Source organism: Papaver somniferum, chromosome 7 (genome assembly GCF_003573695.1).
Source record: "Papaver somniferum cultivar HN1 chromosome 7, ASM357369v1, whole genome shotgun sequence".
Taxonomy (NCBI): Eukaryota; Viridiplantae; Streptophyta; class Magnoliopsida; order Ranunculales; family Papaveraceae; genus Papaver; species Papaver somniferum.
The window spans coordinates 267,314,547-267,339,787 of record NC_039364.1 but is presented as its reverse complement, the minus strand read 5'-3'; the positions used below and the strand labels follow the sequence as shown (position 1 = coordinate 267,339,787).

The window sequence follows — 25,241 nt, the reverse complement described above, 5'->3', positions numbered from 1 at the left end:
TGCTTTAAGTGTAAATGATTTGGTCAGTTTTAACGAATGCCCAAATCGTAGAAAATACACTGGGAACAAAGGTCTTGCTGCGACACTTGACGAGATGTCTGACAATTATGATTCTGATGAAGACAAGAAATCAAGTGTTGCTCTTCTGTCTGAAAATATTGATTTTCATAATTTTAGCAATACATACATCAATCTTGATAATCTTTTAGAAGAGATCCCAATCAAGATGGAAGAATCACTTGACCCGTCCTTTGGAAACTCTTTTCTTAATGTTTCAGGATCTACTTTGTGCCTAGCAGCTTGCGTTTCAAAGGCCCCTGAACCATCTTTTGCGTTGACATGCTCCTATTGTTATCTCAAGGGACATGAATTTTCAATTTGTTTCAAGTACAAACACAAGATGAGATATGTCAACAAGCTTCAATGAAGAGAAGATCGTCTAGCTAATAAGCTTAAACTCGCGGAGAAAACAACTAAGGTATGTAAGATCTTGTCCTTTTCGAAAAGACTAGTTTCCAAGGAAAAATATAGATCATTAGAGAGGAAAACCTGGTCTAAACATGCGGAAATGCAGAGCTCCATTGATTCCGTACAAAAGGGTCATGGTGGACAAATCATTGTTCACCACATCACAACCCGATTATGTTGTTTTTTTGCATCTTGTCTCATGTGCCTGTTCAAAAGAGACAAGATCTTGCACACCTCAGGCTTTAATATATATATTTAACTTTGAGTTGTTTGGCCTTGAAATTTCTTCATATCACTATTGATATTAGAAAGGACCGATTTTCCAAAAGAAGAGGGTTACTATCGACAATTATGCTATTTATAGGGTTGTGAGTTGGACGTGTACGAACCTGTTTAAAGGTTTCGAATCCCTACATTATTTTTTCCTTCTCTGATATTCTTTATATCTTAAGACTGCTTGTTGAAGTTGAATTGTGAATTCCTCTCACACAACCATGCTTTCATGGATACTCCAAGCATCATGTATTCAAATGAAAAAGATATCAATATGATTGTTAATCCATCAATCACTAAGGAAAAAGAAAAATCTCCGGTGTCTCCATCCTTGAAAAGAAAAAGAAGGAATGTGAGGAAGCCAAGGGCAGTTCCTTCTAACTCTCAGAAATTCTCTGATATTCTTGATGAGTTGAAAGAGACAAGAAAGGAGATTCGACAAATAAAGGCTTATGTGTTAAGATCTTTGGAAATTCAGAAGGCCCTGGTTCGACATCTTCAGCCAAGACGGTTTGTTGGTATTGACTCCTTCCTCCACGAACCCTATGTTCCAATGGCTGCTGACGACAAGGAGTTCGGGAACGATACAAAATTTCTCAAAGATATCAATGTCTAAAAAGTCTTCTTATGAGAATTTATTTCTTATATTTTAGAAAGAATAACTAGAGTTTGGAATAGCCATTATTGTGAGTACAAATAGCTATGTCCATCGTTTTTTTATCTTTATTTTTTATTTATTTAAAATTCTAAAAAATTGTTTGGAAGATGATTTTTGCAGTATTAATCTTTATAGTTTTATATGTTGTAATATGTTATGGGATATGTGTGTTGGCGTCCGTGAACTATTATTGTCCCATATGATATCAAAATTTATCTCTTTTATATGTCGATATGCGAGTATTGATACAATATCGATGAACTTTTGACAAACAAAAGTTAAGCCTATTATGTCAATTATTGATGAAAGATAGGTTAAAATCTTTTGCTTACAAGGTTATGTCTATTGTATGTCATTGTGCAAATAGTGATGGAAAATAGAATGAATCCTTGTATATGCCGCAGTATTGATCATTCCCTGATCCATATTTTATGTGTATACTGCAATGCTCCATAATTTTTCCTTGTGTTGAGCTTAAGACGATTGAGTTAATCATTCTTTTATGGTGAACTTAGTCGTAGCTCCGTAAGCTCTCTTATGTCGAGCATTTCCAACTAGATTAATCATAGATTCGTTTGTGGTTATTTTGGTTGTGTATTCCGATTAAATTAATCATGGGTTCTCTTGTAGTTAGTTTAATTGTGAATTTTGGATATAGAAAATCATTTTTATGGTTTTTGGTGTCCAATAAAATCCTTCTTTTCTTGAAAAAGAAAGGTCGCTCTTGTTGTTTTCTTGGGAATGCCATCAAATGGGGGAGAGTTCTTTTGAACTTGCGCTTAATTTCCATAGCTTTGTGGGGAGTGCGGCTGTGGAACTATTTAGGGGTTATCTTGTATCTTTATAAACTCCTTGATGAATGCATTTAGCCTCGGCTTTATGATTGCATTTAAACAAGTTGATATGTACTTTTCTTTGGTCTTGAAACGTCTTCGTGGAAATTTCATTAGGATCCCATTTTCGTACCTTTGCCAATTTCATTGACAAAAAGAGGGAGAATTAATGTGTAGTTCACACTACAAATACATATGATTTACGTGCTTTACGAGTCATTATGTAAGGGGGAGTGATTTTCATGTTGAGACGAAAGAATTGACTAAGGGGGAGTGATAATTATCACCATAGTATTGTTGTCGAAGTTGTGATATGAGAACTTTAATGCTGTATAATAATACTATGACATTGTATAACAATGATCGAGAGCTTTTGTTTTCTCATTGTTATGGCTACGGAACTTCAACAACTATGATGTTGAATTGAACATTTGTGGAATCATGGGAGTACTTGGAAAAGACGAATTTTTCAAGTAACGTTGAAGCACCAAAGAGATCAAGCATGTGGACGAGAAGCTACAAACTTTATTTATTTTATAATCCATATGTATTGATATTTTTGTCATTAAAATTGACAAAGGGGGAGATTGTTAGAGCATTGCTCGGTCGAACTCGCATGCGTTGGTATCTCAAGCATGTTTGTCAATATTAGTGACCAAAACTATATGTCTTGATTTCTAATATACTTAGGACTAAGTCTCGGTCTAAGATAGTTACGAATAGTTGAGCTCCAGACTCCATGGCGATTATCTTGCAAAGTCGAAGAACTACTCAAGGAACCAGTGGAACTTCATCCGACCAAAAGGTATGTAGAGACTTGAACTCATCTTGTCACTCAAAATTCTATCTACTCGATCTCCTACTCTTGAGACAAAAGTCATATAAGTATGATAGTTTTCATACATACACATTTGCTATTTCGAGCCGAGTTTACTCGCCTATCTTTTTCTTGAAATACGCGTTGGTAAGCTTTTGCTTTAACCGTCTTCATCTTTACCCGTGACGAAAGTTATGATGACGTTTCAATCTTGAAAATAGATTTGATGACGATAGTCGATTCTTTATGTCTAACGACTATTATAACATTATAGAAGAATGTTTCAATGATTGAAATATAGAGTTGAGAATATGTAACCACCTATGGATGTAAGCATATAGTGTGTTCTCACGTTAGTGTATAAATCCATGTGCCGGAAACCAAGTGCGTGCATATGTGTGCATGTGGTATTGGTGAAGGAGACAGGTTGGGTACGCGTACTGGTGGAAATTCACGTCCGTGAAATTCTTCTGAGTTTGAAGTTTACGAACTCAAAAAGCGTACTCGTACGCGTACTGGCGAAACTTTTTCACCCGAAAAAGTCTGCTGAGTTTGGAAACTAAAACCAACTCAAAATACGGTAAAGCTAGTTATTTCTCAAATCGGTAGTTCATGGACTTAAAACAATAAATTATAAGGAATGCAATCTTTGCAAACCGTGGGGTATATTGTTCATGAATTGATTCAAATGAATCAAACCGATTTTGTTTTAATTGTGTCTATGTATAAAGACCTAAGCAGTTGAACAACTCTTGAACTAGTTCTTATGAGTCATTTGAACTAGTTATGAGAAAGATGAATACAGTTAATATGAAAGCACTCATATGGCTAACCATTGGTCAACCATTTGTGAATCAACCAATGTACACGTTTAGGTACGGTTACTCAAACCTAAATGAATACATTTCATTTATCTGTGACAAGCTAAGTTTCGATCTAACGGTTGAAAGATATTGGCTTGGATAAATCAGGTTTTTCATCTAACGGTGATTATTTAATGCTTTGTTACCAAGGTAACTTAGATTGCAAACCCTGATTTGAAAACTATATAAGGAGACGTCTAGAAACTGGGCAAAACTAATCCCCACACCTCTTGTGTGATACTAGTTGGTTTGCTAGAGTCGATTCTCCTTTAATCGTAGTTTTCTTCTGGAAACCCTATCGATTAACTACTGAAAGAATTCATTGGGATTGTGAAGCCAGACGAAACTACTTCTCTTGTAGTTCAACGATATGATCTTGCCATTTTCTATCGTACGAGTTCAATTGAATAATTGACTTGAGATTATATCTCCGATAGTGAAGATAAAAATAAATCACAAACATCTTCGTCTCATCATTTGTGATTCCACAATATCTAGTTTCGCTAGCATATGATTTAGACTATTGTGAGGTGATTGATAATACTAGGCTGTTCTTCGGGAATATAAGTCCGGTTTATCAATTGGTTCTTGTTCACCTTGATTTTTATCAAAAGAATGAACAAAACTTTTAGGTTTATCTGTGGGAGACATATTTATTTATCCTTGTAGACTTTTCTGTGTGATACAAATTTGTTTACTAAAGTCTTCGACTTTGGGTCGTAGCAACTCTTGGTTGCGGGTGAGATCAGCTAAGGGAATCAAGTGCGTAGTATCCTGCTGGGATCAGAGACGTAGGGAGCACAACTGTACCTTGAATCAGTGTGAGATTGATTAGGGTTCAACTGCAGTCCAGACCGAAGTTAGATTGTAATAGGCTAGTATCTGTAGCGGCTTAATACAACCTTTGGTTATTGATTAGGTCCCGGGGTTTTCTGCATTTGCGGTTTCCCCGTTAAAAAATTTTCTGGTGTTTGTGTTATTTTTATTCTGCATTATATTTTGTTATATAATTGAAATATCACAGGTTGTGCATTGTATCGATCAATAGTGAAATACAACCTTTGGTTATTGATTGGATATTGATTGATCCTTGGATATTGGTCTTTGGTACCATCCAAGTTTATCTCTCTTGTCTTTAATCGAGACTTGCAGATTGCTTGAGTAAGATTTAAATCAAGAGATAGAGATATTAACTCCTTGATATAATTTTTATTAAGATTACGTCTGACTGTCTAGTTGATTCTATTAAAAGTATATTAGAGTTAGTCCATACAGATTGCTAATCGAAATATTGGGTGAGGTTGTTAGACCCCCGCATTTTCAAAGTATGGGACTGGGTTTATCTCAAGCTTCAACCATACATGAAATCTTCCTTGCAGGTTAGAAATAATTTCAAACTATCTGCCAGATACTATGGCCCTTATCTCATCTTGGAACACATTGGCGAAGTAGCTTACAAGCTAGATCTTCATGCACACTGCCGCATACATCCTTTCTTTCATGTCTCTCAGTTGAAGAAGAAGCTGGGAGACACTCAGACCACCACGTCAACTTTCCCACTTGTTGGTAATGAAGGGGAAAATGTTCTCACCCCTGTGGTTGTGTTAGATTCTCGCATGATCACCAGACATGGCCATGAAGTACCTCAGTTACTGATTCAATGGTCCCATACTTCACCAGATGACGCAACATGGGAAGACGAGGCTCATGTCATAGCTCATTTCCCAAAGTTTCATCCTTGAGGGCAAGGATGGTCTGAAGAACATAGTTATAACGAAACTTGTTGGTTGATCTTGGATCTTTATTTTTAATTCCTATTATTAACATAAAGAACATAGTTTTTTGGCGGTGGAGAAAGTATAAATTCGAAATATAAAGTTGTAAAATTTGTCCTTCACAAGTGAATTATAGTTTTGAATAACGGGATATACAGTGATGAACTTGTCTTGGGAATTATTACCGATCATATGCATTTGAGATCACAGGTGTAAGAAGGGTGTAAAATATATATGGGCAATAGATAAAGGTAGTGGCCGGCCAATGTGGTAAAGGTATATATACTATCTCAAATCTGTTGTCCCCTGTAAAAAAAAAAAGTAAAATTGAACATATTTTAAAGGAATAGTGGGTTTTACATGAATGTGAGGCGTTTTTGAAATTGTTTGTTAGTCGGTTAGGGAAGAAAATTTGCTAAATTAATCTCTTTTATGGTAAAAAAATATGCAGTAACGGAGCATATGGAAGTGATGTAATAAATTAATGAAACAAGTACCCTTGGAAGTTCTGTCGAATATGAACCGAGCAACGATGATGACGTGGAACCATAAAAACTTAATGAAGAAGATGACAAAGGTGAAGAGAAGCCTTTAAAGATCATAATACCAGCTCATTTGGAGCTTCTGAGTACTGTGAAGATCAACAATCCATCTGGAACTCCACCTTCGACAATAAAAAGCATCCTCAAGAAGAAACGAAAGAATAATTTGAGTTTCAATAAAAAGAACTTGAAGAAAGCTGAAGAACAACTACAGTCTGCATTTGTTCATTTTTATCACAAACTTCAACTTTTGAAAAGTTCCAGTTATCTAAATCTCTTAGCATTTTCAAAGACCATGAAGAAATATGACAAGGTAATACTAATAGTTATGGAAGAGCTGATAAAATAAAGATATGCATCTAAATTTCTTAGCATTTTCGCAACATTTTATAACTAATTTAGTCATATTATTGCAGATAACATCAAGACATGCATCAAAAATATACTTGCACATGGTGGATAACTCTTAAATCGGTAGCTCTGACGATGTTACTAGGCTAATGGACAGAGTGGAGGCTTCATTCATCAAACACTTTTCGAAGTCAAACCTAGTGAAGGAATGAACATCTTGAGATCGAAAAAAAAAGACATGTAACAACATTTTCCTCAGGTAAAAACTACTTTTAATCTCATCAAAGTTAATTCTCTGATTTAATATTTTTATTGTCAACCTCTGCTACTTTATTTGTAGGTTGTTAGATTACGGGCATCCAACTCAAAACCAATTGGCAATGAGCGGAGAGGCCCTTCTGTATTATATTTTAAGTTTATTAAGGGGACATTAACAGTGTGGGACTATTATCCTCAACACGCGCCCTCACGTGTAGCCACGTTGGGTCTAACACGTGGACCTACGTTGTGTGGTGACCGTTGGGCCTACTCATACACGGGCCTATCTCTGATACCATGTTAGAATACGGAAATCCAACTCAAAACCAATTGACAATGAGTGGAGAGGCCCTTCTATATTATATTTTAAGTTTATTAAGGTGACATTAACAGTGTGAGACTATTATCCTCAACATAGGTTTATGTTCTGGTAGTGTAATATCGCTTCTAATATGCCTAATTTGGTCATAAATCTTAGAAATGTCATAAACAAAGATGTCTTTATGCAGTACATGGAAACTATGTTTCCACTCTACAGGTAATTAACCTGTTGCTTTATCTGAAAGTAATCTTCTCATCAGACGTTCTAATTAGCAACTCATATTGTTTGAATTTTCGTGATGCAGTTTATTTGGATTTCTAGTCCTACACTTGCTCTTGTATTCATCATCCATATACTTTTGGAAGCGATGTCGAATCAATTACCCGTTCATATTTGGTTTCAAGCAAGGAACGAAATTGGGATACAAAGAAGTCTTTTTGTTAAGTATGATTCCTGTTAACACCATAAGATAGGGACAAAGTATTTACCAGCAACTTCTGGAAGGAGCTTTTCAAAGTAATGGGTACTATTCTCCATCTCAGTACAGCCTACCACCCTCAAATAGATGGCCAGACTGAGAGGATTAACTCATGTTTAGAATCATATTTGAGGTGTATGACTTGCCATAAACCAAGAAGCTGGTCTTCATGGCTACCACTAGCTGAGTGGTGGTATAATACCAATCACCATACAAGATTAAAGTTAACGCCCTTCAAGGTACTGTATGACTACACTTCTCCCCACCTTGCCTTCCCAACTGAAGTGACTACCTCTGTTGTAGCAGTGAAAACCTACTTAAAGAAAAGAGATGCTATGTTGGATATCTTGAAGGAATCACTCACCAAAGCTCAAGAAAGAATGAAGTGGTTTGCTGACAAGAAGAGAACTGAGAGATTTTTTGAAGTGGGGGACTGGGTTTATCTCAAGCTTTAACCGTACATGCAATCTTACATGCAGGTTAGGAAGAATTTCAAACTATCTGACAGATACTATGGCCCTTATCTCATCTTGGAACGCATTGGTGAAGTAGCTTACAAGCTAGATCTGCCTGCACGCTGCCGCATACATCCTTTTTTTCATGTCTCTCGGTTGAAGAAAAAGATGGGATCCATTCTGACCACCACGCCAACTCTCCCACCTGTTGGTAATGGAGGGGAAATTGTTCTCACCCTCGTGGTTGTGTTATATTCTCGCATGATCACCAAACATGGCCATGAAGTACCTCAGTTACCGATCCAATGGTTCCCATATCTCACCATATGACGCAACATGGGAAGACCAGGCTCATGTCAGAGCTCATTTCCCAAAGTTTCATCCTTGAGGGCAAGGATGGTCTGAAGACGGGGATATTGTCATGCACCTGGCTAGCCCTTGCCTAATAATTGAGTGCCTTAGCATAGGACAATTAAGTAGGTTTTGATTAGTTAAATTAATTGTGTTTAAGTTAATTAATGTAAGCATGAAACAGTGTGGATCAACCCATGCGTAGGGATGAGGCACTGTGAATGCATTAGGGTTTCAGGCCTGCTATTATAAGGACCTGTGAGCTGTATCGTCACTTTCATTAAGAAAATAGAGAAGAGAATACCGACTCTGAGGAGTGCAGTAAGTTATCATAGATCTTAGCCATTATCACACTCAATCTCTATGTATGGTACTTCAGTCCATTACATAGGTCTCAGAGGGATCCATCTGCAAGGATTTTTCAGTGGAGATATTCACGATATGCGTACAACCGTTGAAATGGAAAACATTAGCGCATCTTCTGCATAATGTTGCAATACAAAATCTACAAAAGAGTTGATACATATATCTATTTCTAGTATACAAGTCGCTTCTAAATTAGCAGCTTGGAAGAGCCCGGATAGCATTAAGCATGTCTTTATCCGTCTCCTACTCAGAGAGGAACTAATTTAATGCGCGGTGGATGGCTAGAGGCCACACCTATTTAATGGTGCAAAACCGCATGTTATATGTTTCAGTAAGGTTGTATCGAGTTGAGTCCTAAAATCTTATTTACTCTTAGAAATTCTTCTCCCGCATTCTTGTATGTCAGTGGTTGTCCCAGCACAGGCTTCCTGCTGACATCGATCTTTGACACCGATGACCTGTAACTTTGGTCATCTTAGTAAAGCAAAAATGGGTTCCCCTCGTAGCAACTAGCAAAATGATTGCTTTCTTGCCTCTAAATCTATTAAATGTCAAAAAAAATTTTGACAAACCTAATAATTTTTTATGTTTTTTTTGAAGGAAACATCTTGATTTCGTTAATACTGTAAATTGAATAATGATTACCAAATACATCAAAGATAAGAATAATAAAAAATTACATATATCTTGTTTCACAGAGGAAACTGATATTTGAAAAATGGCTTTAGAAATAAAATTCTGCCATTGATATTTTTCTTCTTCAATAAGAGTATAATGTCCCAGAGGGGAGTAACCTCCCCGTTTCATAATTATCACAACTTTCTGTAGCCATTGATCTTCAAAGAATTGTAAAACCATATGAAAATGCGGGGGTCTAACAACCAAACCCAACAATTTGTTTGGAAATCTGAGAGGACTTACTCCAATACACTTTCTAGAGAATCAACTAGACAGTCAGACTCAATCTAGAATAAAGTATATCAAATAGTTTAATATCTCTAACTCTTAATTCAAACCGCAATCAACAAATAGAAATTTGCGAGCCCGATTGAATATAAGAGGAATTACTTGAACGGTACTAAAGACCAATGTTCAAGTGTCAATCAATATAAATCAACAACCAGAGGTTGGATATTCAAATTGATTGATCTTAACGCACAACCTATGATATTTCAATTATATAACAAAACATAATGCGGAAAAAAAATAACACAGATACCAGAATTTTATTAACGAGGAAACCGCAAATGCAGAAAAACCCCGGGACTGTATTTGAACCCTAATCAATCTCACACTGATTCAAGGTACAGTTGCGCGCTCCTTATGTCTCTGATCCCAGCAGGATACTACGCACTTGATTCCCTTAGTTGATCTCACCCACAACTAAGAGTTGGTACGACCCAAAGTCGAAGACTTGATAAACAAATCTGTCTCACACAGAAAAGTATGTAGTATTGGATAAATCAAGGTGAGAAGAAACCAATTGAGCAGGAACTAATTGATAAACTGGACTTATATTCCCGAAGAACAACCTAGTATTATCAATCACCTCACAATAAACTTAATCGACTCGCGAAACAAGTTATTGTGGAATCACAAACGATGATACGAAGGTGTTTGTGATTACTTTTCTATCTTGCCTATCGGAGATATAAATCTCAAGCCAATTTTGCAATTGCACTCAATCACGATAGAAACAGCAAGATCATATCACGCAACTACAAAGAGTATAATTGGGTCTGGCTTCACAATCCCAATGAAGTCTTCAAGTCGTTAATCTACGGGGTCTCGAGAAGAAACCTACGGTTAAAGGAGAATCAACTCTAGTTATGTAACTAGTAGCACACAGGAGGTGTGGGGATTAGGTTTCCCAGTTGCTAGAGTTCTCCTTTATATAGTTTTCAAATCAGGGTTTGCAATCCAAGTTACATTGGTAACAAAGCATTCAATAATCACTGTTAGATGAAAAACCTGATTCAACCAAGCTAATATCTTTCAACCGTTAGATCAAACTTAGCTTGTTACACACAAATGAAATGTCCGTACCTAAACGTGTACAACATGTTGGTTCACAAATAGTTAACCAAGGTTAGCCATATGATTACTCTCATATCAACATTATCCATCTTAACCATAACTAGTTCAAATGACTCAATTGAAACTAGTTAAAGAGTTGTTCAATTGCTATATTCTCATGGATTTATACAAGAACACAATTAAAGCAAGATCGGTTTGATTCACTCGAATCGATATATGAACATTATAGCCACGGTTTGCAAAGATTGCCTTTCTTATTGATAAATGTTTTAGTTCATGAACTGACCGATTTGATAAAGTAACCATCTTAAGTATGCGTATGGGTATGCGTACTTAAACAACCAGATTTGAGTTGGTTTAGTTTCCAAACTCAGCAGAAATTTTCGGTTCGAAAACTTCCGCCAGTATGCGTAGGGTACGCATACTTAAGGTGACTAGTTAAGAGCTTGTTAATTCCCCAACTCAGCAGAATTTTTCGGTTGGAAAACTTCCGCCAGTATACGTACGGGTACGCATACTTAACCTGTCTCCTTCACCAATTTCGTATACACACATATGCATACTCTTGGTTCCCGGTTTATGGATTTATACACTAATGTGCGAACACACTATATATGCGTATATCCAAAGATGGTTACATAATCTCAACTCTTCATATTAATCATTGAAACATTCTTATATAATGATAATAACCGTTTTCACACACTATTAGCATCAAAGCAATTTTCAAGATATTGAAATAATCATTATCGAAACATTTCAAGTCTTACACCAAATGATTGTATCACACAAACCATGTAAGATGTTACTCGGCTATTTTCTCATGATATAAGATGAACTTGGTCGAAGCGAAAGCTTACCAACACATATTTCGATAAATATGTAAGCGAGATATACTCAACTCGAAATCTCAAATGTGTGTAGAGAAAACTATATTGTAACACGACTTATGTTTCAATATAGGAGATAGAGTAGAAACAGACTTCCCAAGTGATAGATGAGTTTAAGTCTCCACATACCTTTTGTCGATGAAGTTCCACAAGCTCTCCTTAGTAGTTCTTCGTCTTCAAGTGATAAGCGCCGTGAAGTCTAAGCTCAACTACACAAACTATGTCCTAGTCCGAGACATCTATAAATAGGCTAGAAATCAAGACTTATAATTTTGATCACTAACATTGACAAACATGCTTGAGATAGAAACGCATGCGAGTTCGACCGAGCAGTGCTCTAACACCATGACTACTTCCGAAAAATCGCCAGCAATGATACATTTGATAAGATTGTAACAATCATATGAAGCGCTCTTAAGGCTATAAGAAACATCTAATTGGCACATAGAAGCCATTAGAAGGGATGAAATCAATCGAAAACAGAATAAAAACATTATTTACAAACCCTAAAATCACTAAAATATGATTTTTTTTATTTAATACTTATATGTAGTAATATTTATACCAAACCTGCCAAAAGATCTGAAGATTTCAAATCAAATATGACATATTTGGATTAAGATTTAAGAGATTTTAGGAAGACTGAATTACAGAGAAAAAACAGTTTTATGATATGATATATACTGTACCGAAAAATCCTGCCATGATAACACATTATAACTATAATTCCTTGGATAGACCTTAACAGTTGAAAATTAATTCAGTACTACAGTAGTCAAAATAAATGTTAAAAAGAAAACACTGCACAAAGCTCACCCTCTGGTCTCCTGTAATCTACATAGTAATGTCGTAAAGGAAAGTCATATGAAAAGCAACAAGTACAACTTTTGAAATTAACAAGTCATAATTATGTAATTTGCTTTATTTTTGTTAATTCTTGTACCTATGTACATTCTTTCTCTTAATATAATTCTCCCTTTCAATCAAAAAGAAAAAGAGAAATGTGAACAACGTTGCTCAAGCATATAGCTTTTCACTAAAGTTGCAGTAAAGGTAGTGTTATCTACTTTTAGCGTGGCAAGTTGGCAACCAACCGCTTCTAAATGTAGCAACTTGGAAGAGCACGTACAACACTAACTAAGCCTGTTTCAGATTTTATTTTTTCTGAAGCATCAAATTTATTAAGTTACTATGGGGCTCTTAAAAGAGTGTATGTGATATCCCTAGATTTCTCAATTACAACATTATATTGAAGCAGAGATTAAATAACAATTTTCATATCGGAGTCGCATGGGAGGAGGGTGTTGGAGTTGAAACAAATCATATCCCACTTGAACTTTGAATGAACTTGCTGAATGTGTGGACGGCTAGGCGCCTCACCTGTATATTAATGACAAACAGATAGAATGTTATTAAAGTAGACGTGGAGAACTATCGGATCGAGTTCAAAAATCTCATCTACTCCTGAAATTCATCCCCTGCACTTGTTTATTTTAATTTTAGCGCGGGGTCTACGCTGTATATATCTTAAACTAGCTATAATCAGATCAGTGCGAGTGCATATAAATAAGCGATATTTTAGTGTTATTTTCTTTAAGACATTAACATGGCTCTTATTTTATACGGCTTGATTGGGGTATTACCCAAATTAATTGGGGTCTGCTAATGAGACAAAATTCATTATATTTTGAAGCAAAAGAGGCCACCCCTTAACATTGTATTTTCTAAACGGTTAATATGTCCTTATTTAATTAACACTAAAACAATCTGATTAGGTTAATTAATTCCGTTTAGTTGAGTTAGATTAAAACTTATGAATTTAAGTTAGAAATTTTGTTTTTGATTGAACTTTTGTGGGATGATTTTTGATGATTTTTTTTTTTGAGAATATCTCTTACAACGAAAATGAAGCACACAACCGAATCACTTCTAAAAAGGGGATTGCAAATCTATTGTGTGAAATCATACTCAAAACCAAAGAAGAAATCCACACTTTCAGTTTTGAAAGTATGAAAGGTCGGCAAGGTCGACTTATGAAGATCATGCCGACCATTTTAGGCCGGCAAGGTCGACGAATGAAGACAATGCCGACTTATTATGGCCGGCAAGGTATACGAATGAAGAAGGTGTCGGCTGTAATATTTTTTTGACACACAGGAGACTGTTATAAATGCATATGTAGTCGGCATGGTATTTATTTATTACCTTGCCGGCTTTTTGTAGTCGACATTTATTAACTTTCTTACCTCGCCGGCTAGAATTTAGCCCGCACTGTAGTAATCTTATAACCTTGCCGACTTTGGTTAACCTCCCAAAAAAAAACTGAATTCTAATAGATGCAATTTACTTTATTCATGCAATTTTGGTTACTGCATTTGTTGAAACATAAAATACAACTCCTTGTCGACGGAAAAACGAATGCACTTAGCATGTGCATCAAGCATTTGAACCCCTAGGCGAACCTAGTGGACGAGTTATAGTCTCGTGAGGGTTTGCTTAGAGATCTATCCACAAAACCTACACTAAAACTTCTAAAGCCATCAATCTTCCTCCTCCGAAGACGATACAACATCCAAGTAGTTCGGGTTATCCTCCGGGATTCTTTCTGCCAAGAAGTGATAGCTTGCATCGAACGCGAATGCTTCCCCCTTTTCCTCCAAGTAGCGCGCTTTCACGACTTCATGCTACAAAAACACAAAAGCAAACTTATATTTGTTAGTGGTGTTTCATTGGAAGATAAAACAACATGGGTTACGTAAAAAAAAATCACAAAATTACTTACAAATTGTGCAATGGACAAGGTGAAGGGGCGAGTGTTAAAAATCCGAGGTTGGAGAGCTAAAAAAGAAAGTATCGCGTTTTCGATGACTAGGTGCCTCTCATGGACTTGTTGAACACTTCTTGCATTAGGATGCCCCTCGATGTCTTGAAGTCAAGAGTTTTTCACCAACACGAGGAGGTATTGAAGGAGGACTAAGAGCTTTCAGAGCTTTCTTCTTTGCCTTTTCCAACCTGAACAAGAACGATTAAGAGAAAAAAAAAAGTCGGCAGGGTCGACAAATTTAACCAACCCGGCGGAACAATGGCCAGCAGGGTAGACTAGAACATATATGTCGGTTGAACTATAGCCGACGGGGTAGCATTCAAATAACCTACCGGCTTATAACAAATATGAACACAGGAGAAACAAAAAATTTCCACATTACAGGTCGGCAAGGTCCATTACTCAAACATTGCCGGGTAACAAACAGCCGGCATGGTTTTATCCAAATACCTTTCCGGTTTTAAAATTCAAGGCATCAGGAACCAATGTTTTCAAAACAAGTTATAACATGCCGGCATGGTAAAAAATTGTAACATGCCGGCTTCATTAAACAAAAACTGCCGCCGGCAAGGTTGCAGGTTGAATAACTTGCCGACCCTGTTGAAGCAGTTACGGATATTCAACATCCGGCAAGATATTCAACCTAAGAGCTTGCCGGCCAAACCCTAACTATGAAAAGCCAACAAGGTCGTGGAACAAACACCTTGCCGGCCAAATAATTGGAAATTCAAGCATTCGATTTTTCTGACCTAATTTGACATGCAAACACTAAATTGAAGTTTTGGAGTGAGTTTAAGTAGGGCCTTACTTTCTTGATCGCACCATTTCTTCGTTTTGAACGGGTTCAATTTCTTCTTCCGCAACCGTTTTTTTCTTCAATTTTGGTTGAACTAGTTTTGCAATTCCGAGGTTGTATTGATTGGGTTTTCTATTAGCGTCTTTCATACGACTTGCCCTAGGTCTTGGCGGATCCATTGATGAAGATTAATCGGAGTTTTCAAATCGACGATTACGATGAATTAATCGATGAGTTTTGAGACGAGTTTTGATGGTGGTTGTGGAGGAGAAGAAGAAGAAAAGAAGAAGATGAAAAGAAAAAACAAAAACAAAAACTGATTTAGGGTATTAGGATTATAAAGGGTAAGGGTAGTTTTGTAATTTACCTATTAGAACTACCCCTAAAACCCTTAAAAAGAGTCCCTTTAAAATTGGGTATACCCCAATTAATCTGGATATACCCTAATCAAGTCAGGTTATTTTATGTTGAAGACTGTATCACTATGAATTGAAATCGAACCCCTATTATAGGGGTTCCGAAGATTTGGTTTTGAGGGCTCTTATGGATTTGACTATCCCAAATGTGGATGTGGGGAGACCTATTTTGTTATAAAAAATGCAAAAATATCCTTTAAAAACCTAAATAATTACCAAACCTAAATCTAATTAAATCAAAAAAAAAAAAAAACTAAACTAAACCCGATCGGAACCTAAGCGCACCCGTCTCTTTTTCTTCCTATATTCTTCTCCTCCATCGCCATTATTTTTTTTTACTTCAACAACGATCAATCATCGATTCTCAGCCAGTAATAATTTTAATTGGGTAAGAATCGAAAACCCAATCCCTTTTTAATGCTTTTGATCCAGTGAATAGGTAAGATTTGATCAAATTAGAGATTGAAAAATTAGTTTCAAAACTAATTACGGTTAATATTTTCCCACCATATAAATTTTTTACGGCTGGGAAAATATGAACTCCCAACCGTAAAAGCTTTACTAATTTTTTTATACGGTCGGAAAACTCAACCGTAAGTTGCCCTGGTTTTGTATACGGTTGGGAAAGTATGAACTCCCAACCGTAAGTGCATAACTAACTTTTTTATACGGTTGGGAAACGCAACCGTAAGTTACCCTGATTTTGTATACGGTTGGAAAATCCAACCGTAACTCCAATTTTCAAAAAAAAAAAAAAAGTCCCGTGATTTTAGTTTCAAATATAAACTACAAAGCAAATGATTAGTCTAATCTTATTACTATTTTTATCACTAATCTTACTTAATTTAGTTAACCTAATTATTAGCATTAATTAATTATTGGGATAAGGGATTTTGAATTTACTATTTCATGACCCGTTTTTTGGTCATTTTGCGAGCCCTCAAAACAAAATTTTGGAACCCCTGTAATATGTTTCTTGATTTCAACGAACGTTCCCAGGGAGTTGTTATAAAAAAGAGGGAAAGAATTATCCCACAAGTAAAATTTCAAGTGTCCTTTAAATTATGAACGTGCAATTGGAGGATATTGAAATTAATTAGGAGATAGTGGAAAATGACAAAAACGGAATCCAAATATCACATCAGGGTCACCCCTTATCTATGTATTTTACCTAATACCTAATCTACACCTCACTAATCAGGTTTAGTGATTAATTATAATTAGAAAACTTTTAAGTATTTGTTAAATGATTAGTGTGTATGTTTATTTGTATTTGGGTGAGTGAGGTGGGAGTAGAAGGAGGGAAAAGTATTTGAAATAAAACTTTTTTGGTGAAAATGGAGGATGATTGTGAAGAGAGAATTGCTGATAAGAGGTTGAAAATTTGATTTTTTTTCTTTGAATCCACCATTTTTGCAGCTGAAAAAGCTCGGTGCCGGCATGGACGTGGTATTAATACAATGCCGGAAGCAGCCTTACCGGCATGGTATTCATACCACGTCCATGCGGCATCGAGCTTATCCCCAATTTTGAAATTCAAGCCGGTATAATATTCAACAAAAAAATTATGTCGGTACAAAAGTTGTTTATGCACGGGGTTTGGGGGGTCCGAGGGGGCGTAGCCCCCTAGCAGAGAGCGAGACAACGTCTCGTAGAAAGTTTTTTTGGTTTTGAAATTGAAAACCTATTCCGTTTTGAATTTTCTTTCTGGTTTTAACTAGTCTTCCAGCACAGTTGATTAATTCTCGAGCACGCCAGTACTGCTACCGGCATAGTATGTTGCTTAAATTTCTCTGCCGGCACATGATGTAAAGTATCCAGGAAACTTAAAAAAAAATTCACTTGACTACCGGCACTGGTAGATTTCTATCGAGCATGCCGACATTTAGTTACGACATTGAATGTTAGTTACCAAGCATGCCGGCACAGTTTTCCGACATGGTCTTCATCAATTCCGGCATGGTCTTCGTCACTTCCAGTGATGTAAAAAAAAATATTTCCGACATGGTCTTCATCACTACCGGCATGGTCTTCATCACTTCCGGCATTGTCTTCATCACTCCGGCATCGTCTTCATCACTCCGGCATCGTCTTCATCATGGTCCTCATCACTTCTGGCATGTTCTTCATCACTTCTGAATGTAAAAAAAAAAAAGTCGTTTTCAAAATGAGGAGCCGGCAGAGAAGGAGAAGAGAATTTGAAGAATGGAGAATATTTGTGTTTCAAAACCCTAACCTCAAAGATATTAATAAGAAGTGAAGATGGAAATGGGGATATGATTTTGTTTTTTTGATTTTAAGTTTTTAGGTTTTTATTTTGAAAGGATGGTATTTTAGTATTTTTTGTCCCCAGAAAACACCCCTTACCAACACTATTAGTTTGGGGAAATAACTTATATCCTCGATTAATTTCAATATCCCCATTTGCGCTGAGGGGAAGAATTTCTTAACGTCGTACGGCTGAATATTGTGAAAAAGTTGAACTTTTATCTTATTTATGTCCGATCAAAAGTTGAATTCTTTTTAATAAGTAGTGTTTCTTTTATTAATCAAAATGAGATTTGAAAAAAGTGACCCGATTACCAAGTAATCTTTCATTAAGAAAGGATCATGTCTGACTGTTTGGTGAAACTAGTGCGTGGAATTTGATTGATGACTACTACTTCATAACGATTTCAGTTGCGTCATATTCAATGAACAAATTGGACTTGTTCGTGTCAAATTTGGAATGAACCATTTTATATATCCAAATCTGGAATTCCTTTTAGCTTTTATATCTTTATATGGGACTCCACTTCCTATAGGCATGACAAACATTCAAGTTTGTCATTTTTGCACCCATTATGGAGCTGGCAAACAGGCCTGGCTAAGTGGTAAATTTGTCACTTAGCCATGCCAGGTCAAGTTTCCACCGAGCGGTCGAGACTCGACCGCTCGGTCAAGACTACACCTTCCGGTATTTACTACACTGTTAGCGGATTTTATAAGACCGGTCGGTCTAGTCTACACCGCTATGTAGAATCTGATCCAACGGCCATAAATCTTCCCCCTATAAATACCAAATTCCTCTTCCATTTTAACTCACACCTTCTCTTATCTGCCCTTCACATTTGTTAATATAAAACAAATTTCATCATCCAACTCTTTTATTCACTCGTATTGTATAATTTCTTTAATATGTCTGAATCTAATACTCAATCTAATAAAAATAAGAAGATTAGGGTGCAAAATTTACCGTAGCCGAAGATGAAAGCATTTGCAGAAACTATGTGTTCTTTATAGAAGATATTGTCGATGGTTCCCAACAACAATCTACCAAGTTGTGGGATAACATATTTGCTAAATTTCGTGAAGAAACTATGAACATCAACGATCGTGATGCAAATGGATTTCCCGGTCGCTTCTTTATAATCGACGCCCAAGTTTCCTTGTATGTCGCTGCTCTAATGCAAGCTGCTCGTGCTCGAGCGAGCGGTCTTGTCCATGTTGATGTCGAACGAAAGTATCGAACTGATTGGCACCATAAACATTGGAAAAAAAATTTTTATGAAAGTTGTTATCATATTTTGAAAGTGTTGCCTAAATATAATCCAGAAGTGTTAGCAAACATGCAGAATATATCTGCAAGTTCACCATACACTTCTTCTCCTTCAACGCCAGGTTCACAACCATCTCAAGCATCTCACCCCATTTGGAGAATCTATTTTCTTCACTAGAAACCACAACAAACAACAATTCCAACTTGAATGTCAATGATGCGATCAAGAGAAAATTATTAGGAAGAAACGCTGCAAGAGCAACGAGAAAAGCTTCCCAAGAAGGAGAAGCAAGTGAAGGTGTTTGGGATACTTTGATAGAGCATCATAAGACCGTCGAAAAACAAAGAGTTGTAGACCGGTAGTTCTTAACTAGGGAGATGAAAAACATCGACAAACTCAAGAGAAATTTGTTTCAGTCTATGACAAGAATAAGATTCTAAATGAAAACACCTCAACAATGAATACCAGAAAATTGATGGTATGGGAGATGGATATGGACAGGTTAGCAGAGGAGTTGGAAGAGTAATGAAACAACAGAAACATGGAAAAACAGTTTGGAGTTCAGGCTGAAGATGAGGATGATGAAGACCACGATAAAGTAGTGTCACTTAATTAATTAATGTATCAGCTTTAATTTTAATGAAGATGTAGTAGTAGTTTGGTTATGGTGAATGAAATTGTTCTAGTTTATTCATTACATTAAAACTTAAACTTTACAAACATCCATGAAAACTAAACCTAAGCCTAACATCCCATACTAGTTATTAGAAACTCCTTAAGAATTTGGTAATGCGCTTCGTATTCGAAATTTTTTCCTTTCCATCTTCGCCACTCTTCTCGAGTTCGTATTCCCAATTCAACATTGGTGTCACCTCTAAGACGATATCGAGTGACAATCCTTTTCATATCTATAAACTCCACAAGATCTTTTTGATAGTCATGAATCGGCAAAACAAAGCAGCACGATCCCGGTTATGAGGATTAGCTGTCCCTGTGCAAAAGGCATCATGAATTTTACCCAAATAACTCATACTAGGTAAAACGTTCATCCGTCGTTCTTCACCTCTCTTAGGATAATATATTACATAGTTTCTACAAAGAGATAAATCTTCATCTTCAGTGAATTTAGGATCATCCATAAATTAACCAGAAAGTAGAGAAGTTTTAGTAGAAAAGTGAAGGTGTGATTTTGAAATGGATGAAGTGAAGGTATATTTATAAGGAATGTTGGCGATTGATTCTAGACCGCTAGAGATTGAGTTTAGACCGCTACTTTTAATGACCATTAAAAAATTATAACTTAAACAGCTTCAAAAAAAACTATGGAACAACAAATGAAACTTAAGCAATTAAACAATTTCAAAAAAAAAAAAAAAACTATAAATAACAAATGAAACAACACTATTCAATTTGTCCTCCATCTCTTCCAAACTCATCCCACATATTGGCTTTGAGATGTTCCCTTAACCTGTTATACAGAGTTCTGTTCTCAATATAACTGGTCATTTGCGCATAGTTCCTTGCAGGTAATCCTCTTGCTGGTATAATCTCAGGTCTTAAGTCTTCATCTTGATGGTTAGTACAATTCTTATTACGACGAGTTTCCTGGATTATCATGTTATGCATAATGATGCAAGTCAGCATAGTCTTATGCATTTCACGAGCAGTTAGACCAGGATAAGGCCCACAAGTCATTGCGAACTTTCACTTCAGAATTCTAAAAGCTCGTTCCACATCCTTTTTCAGATCCATTTGTCTACTATTGAAATATCAGTATGAACGATCCATTTCATCGACAGGTGGCTGACGGTAACATTGAACTAAAGTTGACCATTTTGGATAAATTCCATCTGCAAGATAATAACCTTGAGTATAGTGATTCCCATTGATACTAAAATTTACCCGAGGAGAAACTCCATACTTTAAATCTTCAAATAAAGGCGATTTGTGTAAAACATTTATATCGTTTTGAGATCCCGGGAGACCAAAACATACAATATCCAACAATTATAAGAAACAGCAGCCTCAAGGATAACCGTTTGTTTTGCTTAATGACCCTTATACTGACCGTCCCAATAGGTCGGGCATCCCACTACAAAACAGAGGGCTTTTAGTGACGGTTTCTAAACCGTCACAAATAATAGAAAACCGTCACAAATAGCAAAAAGACCGTCACAAAAAACCATTTGTGACGGTCGACGATTCAACATTACTACTGGGGGTCGCAAATGTTCTTGTGACGGTTTGAGATCATTTGTGACGTTTTGTCAACCGTCACGAATAGTAATTATATTTGTGACGCCTTGTCAAGCCGTCATAAATATTTTTCTTGCCTGCGTAAAAAAATAAATCGACGTCAGTCAACGGTTACTGTTCTCCGACGCCGGATTTTGGATTCTCAGAATTATAGAATTCTCAGAAACCTTAATCCATTCATACAAAAATTAAAAAGCTTTTCAAAACTTGCATCATTCACACTGAACCAAAAACTTATACTATTCAAAACTTGCATCATTCACACTTGCATCATGTCATTGAAATCTAATGAAAAAGAAGAACAGACAGAAGTTTATCAATACGAATCCAAGGATGCACGCACACATGTTATCTGCGGAGTTTTATCTAATAAGGGTTACTGTTCAACTGCAAAGACACATTCCACATCAGCTCTCAGCTGTAACAGCACGATTACCTTCTTCTGCTCAAACCAACTTTTACACAACTGCACCTGCAACTCTATCATGCCTTCTTAGGCATCAGTTAAACACCAACTGCTGCAATTCAATTCTAGCTTCAGCTCAGTTGCAGCTTTAACAACATACAAGCTTCCAGTCAAGTTCATTCTGCAGTCAGACAAACTTCCATTAGTCTGCCAACCCTAACATTCAGTTCAACAACAACAACTCTTGCTTGCAGAATTCAATACTTGTCCTGCACTCCAGCCTTGCAATGCTAGCTAATTAACCACATAAACCCATTTAGCTCTTGAGTGCAATACTTACTCAATCCTTGCAACACAGCTGCACCTCATCTTGTTGTTTGCCACGGCAACAGAATCGTAAGCCATTCAGCACTTCGTCTCCCACTCTCCATCTCAGTCATACCACCTGTGTACATCCAAAGCACAAACACTTGCTCTTCCATGATAATCACCACAACTACTCTGTTCTCAACACACAACAAGCATCATCACTAGTTCATTTCATAACCTGTAAAATCCTAGGCATACATCTAGATTCATTCCTGAGCCAACACACATCACCACCAGCTTCAGTTCCACCTCCATGAGTTCAATACCACCATTCTCAGCACATTCTGCAACATAACCACAGACCAATCCTCATCTGAGATGCCATCTGAGCCCTTCTTCTATATAAATTCAGTTCTCTGACTCGTTTCAGCTCCAGCTGCACCTTCCATTCCACCTTGTTACTCCATCTGCAACTGCAAACTGATATCAACACCACCCTAGTTCACTGAACTATCAATCTTCAACACCCACATCTGTAGTTTCATCCATTACTCAAATTCAGATCTCAGAGCCACAAACTCAGTTGAATCGTGTTGTTGAGAACCCAAAACTCGTCATTCATCTGAAACTCCACCATCTCAACCATCAGATTGAAATTGATACACTAAAAAATACACACAAATCTCTCAATTATTTCAGGACATTTCAGAGTTTATCAAACTATATTCTCGAGTTTCACCCATGTTTTCCCTACAATTCGAACGACAGTAGAAGCTGTAATATGACAAATAAGTTACAGTGTAAGTATACCTCGCTATCTGGATTTGGAGGCTCAGTTGTTGGAACTGAATCAACACCCAATCTGATCGCTTCATCATCTTTGATGTCATTGTTTTCATCTTGATATGGTACCAGGATACTTTTGACCTGCACAGTTCCGAACTTGATAACTCAAATTGAACTTGATGGATCAAAAGAATCTAAACCACGGATTTCACTCATTCATAGTTCAATGCTACGAATTTACCTTGAGAGCCAGGACGACATGTTTGCTGTTAACATTTCCGATTTCCATTTTGAGAGGGGTTTTCAACCATGGATGGTTAGCTTCTTCTTCTGAGCAACCTCTGAAGAATGGAGGCAGAACTCCTGCCAAAACCAAGTAAATGGTGTTAAAACACAGTCAGCAAAGTAGTCCACTGGATTTAAAACCATATAGTGGAAAAAACAAAAACAACCATATAGTCCAAAGAAGGTGTATTGGTACCAAAAGAAGGAATCCTAGCTACAATTACAGCTTCACTACATACCCACCATATCTTCTTCAGCTCCTCATTGACTCCACCAATAGTCCCCTGTAATTTAACCCCTTCACCAAATTAAACCTAAACTCCCACTAGCTCAGTTATTCTTCATCTTTTCTTCTAACCACCACTATTATCTCATCCTCTTTATCTATCATTCAAACTCAAGAACACTGGTCTAAATTTATAACCAAAAACCTAATTCGGGATGAACCCTAATTCCAAACTGAAATTAAACCCTATACATCATCCAAACTTAAATTAAAAGAAAACCCATCACTAATTGATCAATCTATAAATCAATTTAACACTAAATAAACGTTAATTAAAGAAGCCCTAAATTCAACTTACCTTTCTGTTGAGTTTGAATCAACAGACGGATCGACACCATGACCATCAACGATCCCTGATTCCATTCCATTTCTCTAAATCATACTAACGATCTTTATCTCCATCATCGATTCTCATTCAAACCTTAATCTAATCTGTAAAAACATCACATTTTTCTTATAACTCTCTCCCTCAACAGAGAAGAGATGGACGAGATGATAATAGAAAATATATGGAGTAGATGGAGGGAAGAGGCGAGATGGTAATAGAGAAGACGCGAGAGAAAACCTAGATATCAGTTCTTCAGTGGAGAAAAAATGGTGGAGAAAAAATGACGGAGAAAAAAATTAGATCTGTTTTACGCTTTCGGCACATAAGGATGAGAAAAAAGAATAAAAACAGAAATTATTTACACTGTCGGATCATGAAACCGACCATAAAAAACTGCTCTTTTTGACCAGGGGAAATTAGGCTCAGGCCCAACCCATGGATAACCCATAATATGAGGCCCATAATTAAAAGAAATTTAAATCCAAGTCCCGAGTTATTAAAGGACATTCATACCCTTTTATTTATTGTCAAGCCCGTAATTAAATAAAATTTAAAACTAGCCCCTAATTAAATAAAATTTAAAACTAAGCCCAAAATTCTTACAAATATATGTATTAATTTAATATTTATTTACAACAATTTTTTAGCATGTGTAACTGGAAGTTACACACGTATCTGTCTAGTGTAATTGAGAGTTACATAGGCATCTATCTAGTGTAACTGAGAGTGACACATGCATTTGACTTGTGTATTCAACATCAACTCCAATTCCAGCGAGACCGATATCACATATAATCAATTAGCTTTTATGAAGTTATCGGAATCCTGAAATATAACAACAAGCAATCAGTTTTTATAAGATTAAATGAACAACATATTCACTTTCACATACATCTGACTAGTTTAACTAACAGTTACACATTCATATTGGAATTCAATAAATTAAGGAAAGAACATAAGCATGATTACCAAATGTTATAATTTTCAAACCACTGATTTCTGCGATAAAAATACGAGTTAAGGGTTCAACATTTCCGGGCAACCGAAGAATAAGAAACAACATATAAATCGAGGCATGCTGGACTAAGCTTGCAGTATAAAGAGAAATTTTCATTCGCAGGTGCCACGTGAGAGTCGATCCATGGGAAGGTCCTGTAATGTCAATCAAAATAGTGTCAACCTTTACAAGTTTCAGTAATGTCTGACATAAAACGTTCAAAAAGTAATAGTTATGCCGTGCAATTGAGTTTCTATAGATCCATTATGCATCAAT

At 36.4% G+C, this 25,241-nt stretch overlaps 1 protein-coding gene across 3 annotated transcripts; it reads right to left on the bottom strand.

Annotated features, from left to right (window-relative positions):
• Window positions 1-21,281: 21,281 nt before the first annotated feature.
• Window positions 21,282-24,282, bottom strand: LOC113300366 (meiosis-specific protein ASY1-like). Of its 3 annotated transcripts, none has more exons than XM_026549590.1 (4): window positions 23,939-24,282; window positions 23,311-23,432; window positions 23,094-23,210; window positions 21,282-21,645 (listed from the first exon to the last, which is right to left on the bottom strand). In XM_026549590.1, the coding sequence occupies exons 1-4, from the start codon at window positions 24,006-24,008 to the stop codon at window positions 21,619-21,621; spliced, it is 336 nt and encodes a 111-aa protein (XP_026405375.1). In that variant the 5' UTR covers window positions 24,009-24,282; the 3' UTR covers window positions 21,282-21,618. The 3 variants fall into 3 exon arrangements, with proteins under 3 accessions (XP_026405375.1, XP_026405373.1, XP_026405374.1); XM_026549588.1 differs by lacking the exon at window positions 21,282-21,645 and adding an exon at window positions 21,757-22,947; XM_026549589.1 differs by lacking the exon at window positions 21,282-21,645 and adding an exon at window positions 21,757-22,905.
• Between the last annotated feature and the right edge of the window lie 959 nt (window positions 24,283-25,241).